General features: G+C 42.6%; 1 protein-coding gene across 1 annotated transcript in view; it reads left to right on the top strand.

Annotated features, from left to right (window-relative positions):
• RNF17 (ring finger protein 17) overlaps positions 1-9,677 on the top strand; it is a 215,496-nt gene extending 205,819 nt beyond the window's left edge. The window contains exons 37-40 of the mRNA XM_030561299.1: positions 6,066-6,201; positions 6,639-6,828; positions 8,411-8,514; positions 9,486-9,677. Coding sequence (XP_030417159.1) covers positions 6,066-6,201; positions 6,639-6,828; positions 8,411-8,509 — 425 coding nt within the window. The 3' untranslated portion in view covers positions 8,510-8,514; positions 9,486-9,677. The remainder of the gene's footprint in view (positions 1-6,065; positions 6,202-6,638; positions 6,829-8,410; positions 8,515-9,485) is intronic.
• Positions 9,678-9,882: the final 205 nt, after the last annotated feature.

Here is a 9,882-nt window from a genome sequence, read left to right on the forward strand (position 1 = left end):
CTGGAGCGGTGCCGGTCTGCTACGCTGACCGAAGCTGGTCTGGTCAGGGTCGGTTTGCCCATGGAGTGCAGTACCCGCACCGGGGGTAAGGGCAGCGGTGCCTCTGTGATCACGATCAGATCCCTCGCTGTGGCAAACGTCTCCGGGGTAGAAGGCGAAGCAGGCTCTACCACGGTGTGCACCGGGGAGCCTCCAGGTGCTGGACTCGACGGCCCTTGTGGGGTCGGAGTCAACGGTACCGGCTTAGGTGGTGCCATGGCAGGTATCGGTGCCAGGCGGTCCGTCTTTGGCGCAGGCTCTAACTGCGAGGCAGTTGATGTTGGGATGATCTGCGCCTTCGGCCTCGGGGAGAGGGAGTGGCTCGGAGTCGGTTTCGGTGCCGGCGGAGGCCGGTGCCGTGAGTCCTTGGTGGCAGTGCTCGGCTTGCTTACCGGCTGACTTGTGCTCGGTGCCGAGGGCGGAGGTGTCAGGGCCGCTTCCATAAGGAGCTGTCTTAATCTAATGTCTCACTCCTTCTTGGTTCTCGGCTTGAAAGACTTGCAGATCGAGCACTTAGCCGATAAGTGCGACTCCCCGAGGCACTTCAAGCAGGAGTCATGCGGGTCTCCAACTGGCATGGGCTTGTGACAAGCCGAGCACTGCTTGAAACCCGATGAGCCGGGCATGAGCACCGGCTCCCGGTGCGGGGAAAGGGGGGGGGTCCCCGATCCCCTCAAACTACAACTAATAACTACACTAATAACACTAGTTAACTTACTGACTAATAATTATATGTACAACAATAAGCTATAACTACTATATACAACGATAGCTAAATGAGCTGCTAGGGAGTGTGGAGGTCAGCGAAGCCGCGCTCCACAGTTCCAACGACCGACACGGGCGGTAAGAAGGAACTGAAGGGTGACCGGGTCGGCTCGGATATATATTGGGCGCCATAGCGGCGCCACTCCAGGGGGCGCCCAGCCGACCCGCCTGGGTTGCTAGGGTAAAAGTTTCTCCGACGAACGTGCACGCAGCGCGCGCACACCTAACTGGAATGGATATGAGCAATCACTCGAAGAAGAATGGAACTGCATGAGTGGTCATTAAACAAATCCATGATAGACAAGATCTTTACCCTGTAGGGTTAAGATTTGCTCACAACAATACAAAATGCAAAGTGTCATGTCATGTGTTCTTTTCAGGAGCCGAGAGAAAGTCTATTCATATCAGACACCTTTTTCCTGGTTAGAGTAGAAGTTCTGCTCTGTACCTGTCCTTTTCACCAGAGGGGGATAAAGATAGGAAAAGACAGAACCAAAATGATTTTTATTGTCCCAGCACAGGCCAATACAGTAGTGGTTGTTAGCCTTTCTGACTTAAACTCTTTCCTCATGTTGAGCTGATGTTTACTCAGACCCTCTTAACATGCAGACCTCACTTCATGAGCTATAAGACTCTAATGGACCTTGAGAAATCTTGTCCATTACAAGTGCAGTAAACATTGATTAAGTAGAAAAGGCATCAATTAGAAGGTACTACGATCTCAAATGGACCAGATTTGTGAAGTGGATGAGTGATAAATTTACAAATCCATTCATAGCCCAGTTCAGTCTATTCTTGAATACATACTTGAGTTAAAGCTTTCATGACTTTCTCTCTCCTCCTTTGAAAGTTAACGTAGTAGCTGTCCACCAGACTTTAATAGATAATAAATCAGTCTTTACACATGATACAGTAAACAAATTAACAAAGGGACTTGCTGAAATGTAGCCACCAAAAAAGAATCCAGTACTGTCATGAGATCTCAATTTAATCCTAACTAAGCTTATGAAGCCTGCCTTTGAGCCTATAGCAGTGTTCTCTGTTTGTTATCTATCAGAATAGCTTTCATCATAGCCATAACATTGGCTAGATGAATGAACTACATGCTGTCATGGCTGATCTTTCATTCATTGTCTTTCACAAAAATAAGGTGATATTTTGTCCTAACCCTAGTTTCCTTACCATGTGGTATCTTTCACCTTAATCAAACAATCTGCTAATATTTTTCTCTAGGTCTCATGCTTGTATAGGTGAGTTAAAGCTACATGCTTTGGATGCTAAAAGTGCTCTGCCTTGCTATCTTAACAGAACCAAGGAATTTAGGATTTCTAGTCTCTGTTTCATATGCAAACAACCATAAGAGACTCACTGTCTCTGCATAGACATTATCTAGATGGGTTGGATAGTGTATACAGAACAGCTATAAGCTAGCATCCATTCTACTCTTGTTGGAGTATGCCTTAGACATATTCCAGTTGTAGAGAGATCTGTAGGGCTGCTACTTAAGAGTTCTGTATGTATTTACAAAACACTACTCCCTAGACCTAGCATCTAGGTTGGATGCTCAGTTTGGTAGTGTTGCCTGATCTATTGATTGTATATTGATTGTTACTGATTTAATTTCCACAATTAGCACTCTGAAATTTGATAGATTCTTGTACCAGGTCAGTATTACTGAATTACTGTTCAGTTGGGAGCCCTGATGTGCATGGTTGTATCATTCACACTTAGGAAATCGTACTATATTTATAATAGTTTTATTAATACAGTTAGCAAATTCTTAAACACACTAGCCCCACAAAGTAGGTAGAGATTATACAGAAAGAGCTGAGCATCCATATGCTTCCACCATCCCTTGCAAAACACCTTAAATCCTAGGATGCATCAGGGTATGTATTTCCAGTAGAGATAGAGAAGTGTTATTGCAATTATACGACTGGTGAAACCTCATCTGAAATACTATGCACATTTCTGATCTCCCATGTTTAAGAAAGATGAATTCAAACTGGAACAGGTGCAGAGAAGGGGTACTGGGATGATCAGAGGAATGGAAAACATACCAAGGAGCTTGGCTTTGTTAGCCTAACCAAACGAAAGCTGAGCTGAGATACGATTACTCTCTACAAGTACATCACAGGGATAAATACCAGGGAGGGAGGAGGAGTTTTTTTAAGTTCAGTGCCAATGTGGACACAAGAACAAATGGATATAAACTGGCCATCAACAAGTTTAGGCTTGAAATTAGATGAAGGTTTCTGACCATCAGAGGAACAAAGTTTGGGAATAGCCTCCAAAGGGGAGCAGTGGGGGCAAAAAACTAAATTTGTTCCAAGCCTGATCTTGATAGTTTATGGAGGGGATGGTATGATGAGATTGCCTACAATGGCTTGTGGCCCATCTGTGACTGCTAGTAGCAAAACTCCCCAGTGGCCAGAGATGGGGCATTAGATGGGCAGGGCTCTGAGTTACTACAGAGAATGCTTTCCCAGGTGTCTGGCTGCTGGGCTTGTCGACATACTCAGGGTTCAACGGATCACCATATTTGGGATCAAGAAGGAATTTTTCCCCAGGTCAGATTGGCAGAGACCATGGGGGTGGGGGGGAGGTTCGCCGCCTTCTACAGCATGGCACACAGGTCAGTTGCTGTTTTAAACAAGAATAAATGGTGGAGTCTCTGTAACTTTAAGTCTTTAAATTGTGGTTTGAGGACTTTGGTAACCCAGCCAGAGATTATGGGTCTATTACAGGAGGGGGGTGAGTGAGGTTTTGTGGCCTGTGATGTGCAGAAGGTCAAACTAGATCAGTGGTTCTCAAACTTTTTTGGCTCAGGACCCATTTGTAACTGTTTATGGCCTGCCGTGACCCAGTAAATAGTTAGAGGGTGGAGTCCCTGCGTGGTTTTGGTCAGGTCCTGCCTCCCAGGGAGTGGGGGGAGGGTGTCCTGCCTAGCACTCACCCCACAGCGATGGCTCCTGCAGCTCCTGTGCTGTAGCGTTGGCTAGTCTTGGCTCTCAGCTCAGGGTATTGCAACCACTGGGGCTGCAGTGCTGCTTCAGTTTGCCCTCCCCAAACTGGACCAAATTTGTGAGAGTGGTGTTGTGACCTAGCTCATGGAGTTGCAGTGCCACTCATTCAAATTTGGCCTACCCAGACTCCCATCATCATGATGGCTGGGCCAAACCTGAGTGGTGCTGGGACCCCAGAGATCACCGTGCCTGGAGCCAGGTAGGCAAGCCCAGCCAGCCCTGTGAGACAGAAGTCACAGGAGCTGCCATGTGACCCTTTGAAACATTTTTGTGACCCAATTTTGGGTCCTGACTAGGGTGACCAGATGTCCTGATTTTATAGGGACAGTTCTGATATTCAGATCTTCGTCTTATACAGGTGTGTATTACCCTCTGCCCCCGTCCCGATTTTTCAGATTTGCATCTGGTGTCACTAGTCTGACCCACAGGTTGAGAAACCCTGGACTAGATGATCATGATGGTCCCTTCTGGCCTCAAAGTCTGAGTTATCTTATTCATCACCATCATCAATGGTGGTCATCTTGGCATCTCCCAGGGACTTCATCTCTCCCTCCCAAAGCACACAGACTGGAATACAACTTTTATAATGTGTGATGCTGAGGCCACTATGCCTAATGCATGTTCAGTCAGGGGTTCTCCCCTTATTTGTATTTCCTCACCTTACTAATGTTGGGATGCTCGTCTTCTATAGGTTATTCATCCTTTTACCTCAGGCTTATTAGCATATGCATCAATGACCATGGCATTCTTGTGGTCAGAGATCTGCTGACTTCCCGAACTAAAAATACTCCAAGCTGCTATAAATAGCAACTTGTGGTTACCTACTAGCAGTTTAGTCTTTTTGGCAGTCTATGTTGTGCTATCTTGTGATCTTCTAGGATCACTCTTGGTTATACTTATGATAAGGCTTTTTGGGGCTTATGCCTTAATTAGTTTTAGCTAAGATTTTTTTTACAGGCCTTGACACTTGTAGGCTCATTGCATTATTGCCTTAACTCAGCAGTTCTCAAACTTGAGGCTCACGGAAATGTGTCAAGGGAGGCACAAGCTGTGTGCTTTTTAAGAGCTTCAACTGTCAGCCCTGGGCGGCTTGGACTCACACAACACGGCTGTGCAAACCTGGGAGTCAGGGAAAGGGGCTAAAGGGGACAGCAGGAGTCCCAGCCTGCCCTGGGCTGACAGCGGAAGCCCCAGCCATGTGGGGCACTGCACGGCTCTTAGCAACTGTGACACGTCAGACATATATGTAACCCTTCTGCCAGGTGAAGCCGGCAGCACCCAGGACCAGGTTCAATATCTAGAGGTTTCTTTTCAACAATACAACACAGAACTGACTTGAGCCTCCACCCAGTAACCTAGGAAAATTACATACCACCCCTGAGTGCCTCTGAGAGGCAATACTTCCCCCTTTTAAAGCACAGAGTCTGAGTGTAGAAAAGAAACTTTTAATGAAAGGAGGGAAGTCACCCAGCATTAATTCATAAACATAAAACTCTGAGCAGAACACCCACCCCAGCGTGCTTGGGGCAGAGTCTTCTGCCTCATGTTCTTGAGTTCTACAACCAAAAGTCCCTTTGCTGTGCTCCTCTCTGCTCCCTCAGCATATTCCATTCACAGTGGTTGTCCTTGGTCAGTGAGGACCCAAGGTTCAGAGGTGCATCTGTGTGAGTTTACCTCCTACCCAGGGAAGAAAGCACCCTGCTTGCTCCTTAATCTGAGCACTTGCTCTTGCTAGCCACCCTGCCAGCCACAGTTCCTCTCCACTGGCTGCCCTGCCAGCCTCGGTTCATCACCGCCTGACCGCCCTGCCAGTCTGCTGTTCCTTGTCACTTGGCTACCCTACCAGCCAACTGCTTGCCACTTTCGCCAGCCGCCCCTCAATTACCTTCTGCTGCCACTTGCCTCTGTGCTGTGACCTCTGTAGGTCTGTCTCTTTAGTGCACTGTTCCTGCCAGTGCATCCCATGATTAATTATGCAGAGTCCATCTCAAAGAACGCCCATTACAAGTAAGTAGCCTTCACTTGCTATAAGGTAAGTAATCATTCCTTTCTAAATTCATTTAATTTTTTTCCAGTTGCTGTGTGTCTTTTTTAAAAAATTATGGATTCTGTTTTAAAAAACCATGAATTAAAGGAAGAAAATAAAACTAGATAGTATAATATAAATTGTTTTACAGCTCTGATAGCGTATGTGCTAAATTTTGGATTAAATAGCGTGCTTTCTCCTTCTTACAGAAATGCCTTGCCTGGCAGAATACAATGATGGCTTGTGGTATAGAGCAAAACTACTCTCTGTTAAAGAATTTGACCCTGTTAATATTTTGGTTAAATTTGTTGACTATGGATCAACTGGAAAATTACCAACAAGCAGGTAAGTGCATAGTTTAGTTTTTTAAACTTATATTTATCAAGATCTAGTATTTAAAAAATAAATAAATAAATAAATAAAAAAGGTAGAAGTACAGATGCAACCTAAAACTGTTCCTGTCTGCCTTAGGTTCCTCTATGGCTAGACCCCATTCCTTAGTATCCGAGCACCTCCCTCCCAATGCCCCTATGAGGTAGGGCAGTACTGCTATCCCCATTTTATAGATGAGAAACTAATGCTTAGAGAGGCTTTGTGACTTGCCTGACATTACATAGGAAGTCAGTGGCAGAGCACAGACTTGGACCCAGGTGTCCCAAATCCGAGGCTAGTTCTCAAATCATTGCGCTATCCTTCATTAACATATTTTAGTTCTAGATAGTGATTAACTATTGCACTGTTGTCTTGCATGTTTTTAGACAAGGATTTTCATTTTGATTTAGATTACGTCAGATTCCTTCTCACCTTATGCAATATCCTGCTCAAGCAGTAAAAGTTCTGTTGGCTGGATTTAAACCTCCTCTATATGATACAGAAAAAAAGAGAATTCCATATTGCCCTGAATGGAGCATGCAAGCATTATGGGCCATGATAGACTGTCTTCAAGGCAAAAAGCTCTATGCTTCCACAGTGGTAAGTTTTTCCTGTTAGTTCCTGCCAAACCTGAGTTATCTTAGTTTTAACATTTTCAGTGAAATGTCTGAACCTTGTACAAGATTTATTGTGAATCTTGTTCTCTGGTTTAAAAAAATTAGACTCAAAAACATTTTTTCAGAAGCATCACAACATTAAAGGCAGAGGATCAAGTGCATAGGAATTTTGTTCATTGTGTTCCAGACTGCCCATTTCCCGATCCCTTCTGCCTGCACGATTTTCTCCACTAGAAACTGTCATTCTTGCTTTTATGCTTCACATTTCCATTTGGGTTAGCGGTGTCCGGTGCCCAAAATAAACACTAGGTCTATAAGTACTAAAAATGTACTGCCTCCTTCCCTCCCTCCCCCACTTCTCCTTGCCTTTCCATTGCACCCTAACATTCCTCCTAGTTCTCCTGTTAAGATACCCAGATACTCAAAGTGAAAATCTGACACACTTATCACAGGAGATTGTAGGGGTCATTTTGATGGGAAGGTCAGGGAGATGCATAATAAAAATCTAGGTTTTCAGGGGGTGTTTGAGCTGCCTTTCCATCAGTCATTTTATTCTCTGTCCCTATGCATTGGATAGCCACTGATAAGTACAAACTAATGCAGCCCTCTCACATGTTCCTGTCAGTCTCCTCCACCTGCCCCCTTCTCTTTGTGTCTTCCACTTACCTTCAACACGCTCTGGAATTCTGGCTACTCTATTTATTGAAAACTTGTATGCCTTGTGGATCTGAGTTAGAGATGTTTGTAAACTGTTAACATTGTCATTAACCAATTTTCTGAAATCTGAAAATAATGGAATATTTGTATAAAACCACCTTAAGTTACTTCAGTGTGTTTTTTTTAAAACCACTTGACTTTAAAAATAAAGTTCTTACTGGGTCATTTTGTTAAGGATTTCATTAATCACTGAAGGAACCTTACTACTATCAGTTAACAATTTTACGTGGGAATATACTATTTAACATAAAACAACACATTTTAATTTCCAAATGGTCATTTGTGTTCTACAGTCGTTATCCTCAGTCTATCATTTACTTAAAAAATTTCCTTCCAAAACATTGTAACTTTCATCATATACACAAAGTGAAAACTTACACTGATTTAAAAAAAACAACTTGTAATAGAAATCAGGCTTAGTTCATGAAGTACTGGAATATTTTTCACTATTTTATGTTCACTCTCAAATTAACAGATCGGATAACTAAGGGGTTTTTTTTCCTTTTTTGTTTAATTCCTATCATCAAATTTTAAGTTTAGCATCATTGCCATTTTTTTCTACTTGATGGGATTAAACTAATGATTCACTTATTTTTGCAACTGTCTTTTCTACCCCAGCCCTCTTGTTCATCCTATCCATCTGGTGTGTCTTGTCTTTTAGACTATAAGTTGTTTGGGACAGGGACTGCCCTTTCCTATATGTACAGTATCTAACCTAATAGAGCTACAGCCTGGTGGGCCTCTAGACGTTACTGCAGTATAGATGTAGAAGAATAATTGCAGCATTCAGTCAACTCTTACTACTTGAAACAGATCTTTCTGTACTACTGAAAATTTCTGATTTCCAGACTCAGTCTCCAGAGCACACTGTGTTTTTGTATGAAGATGAACAATGCTTAGTTCACATGAAGCTGGTAGAAATGGGATTAGCAGACTTAGATCAGTGACATATGTAAGTACAGTAAACTTGAACTGTCACTTTAGACAATTACAAAAAGTAAGATTTTTAAAATCTAATATTTATTAGGCCATGGGCTCAATTGTTGTCTTTTAAATAATCATCTGACCAGAACTAGTGGGATTTTAATACCTTTTGGGTGTTAATATAATGTAAGTGACACATATTTTACAATAAATATGTAAACAAAGTGCATATAATATAGAAAAAAATCCACTGCAGCACAACTGTATATTCTTGTGATTAGATGCTAGCTACACAGTCCAGTCCCTACTTCCTGCTTTCACACAGTCAAAAGCAGCTCTTGGTCCTTTTGAGGAGCAAATCCTTGTCTGTTTGCTTACACCTGACCTGAAGTCTAGGGTCTACTTTGAGAGCCAACAAGGATTGAAACAAGCAATTAAGCCCAACCAGTGTACAGAGGGAGGAGACTTCTATAGTCTGCCTGTAATCCAGATAATCACTGAAGAAAAAGGTGAAATTGCAGGTGACTGGCAATATTACAGTATTCTTGATACAAACAGTAGTGACCGTTTGCATCTGCAAGAACCAAGTTTCTTCCTCCACTAGAACCTCTTCAACTCCCATATTCTGAGTAGACTTTTTTCCCCATAGCTAGTAAGATACTTTTTCTGTTAAACATTGATAGATAAACATTCATTTCAAAATCTTGTTACATGATATGTCTTGTTGCTACTTTCCTACTCCACTCTTCCTTTGCTTGTTTGTTTGCTTCACTGGTTAATTATAGTGACTGAATCAGGCATTCTTGTCTTTATAGTATTGTAATATGTTGTCCTATAATATAGGGAATCTACACCAGTGCACAATGTATTAATGAGGCAGTATGGACTGTTCTTTATGTACATGCTAGTAGTTTAGACTCCTTAGTTAAGGAGTCTACCAGATAAGGAGGAAGTAGCTGTTTTATTATCTAAATTTGACACTAGTTTTTGTGTTTCCAGATATACAATAGAGAGAGCTTTTGATGAAGACTACAGTATCTGAAGAGGAAAGGTGGTTTTGGTTTTTGTTCTTGTTGGTTAATTTTGTTCTGGCATGTTAATGTGCCTCATCTTGTTCTCTCTACATACAGTAATTGTGTGGAATGCCTGAAATACTCAGGTGTGGTTTTTTGTTCAGAGCTGTTTTCATAATATGGAAAAATAATGTTAAAATAAATATTTGTTTTGTTTATCTTGCATCTGAAAGAAAACACTTTTCTTTAATTTGTGGATGCTTTTCCTTCATACTTGTACAAGGCAGTAAGTTGTGGGTTACCTCGTTTATATCATCTGAGGAGTGTGGGTTTCAAAGCTCCAAAGCAAAATGACAAGTCCAGCATCAAGGACAGGATTGCAA

This window comes from Gopherus evgoodei, chromosome 1 (assembly GCF_007399415.2).
Source record: "Gopherus evgoodei ecotype Sinaloan lineage chromosome 1, rGopEvg1_v1.p, whole genome shotgun sequence".
Classification (NCBI taxonomy): domain Eukaryota; kingdom Metazoa; phylum Chordata; order Testudines; family Testudinidae; genus Gopherus; species Gopherus evgoodei.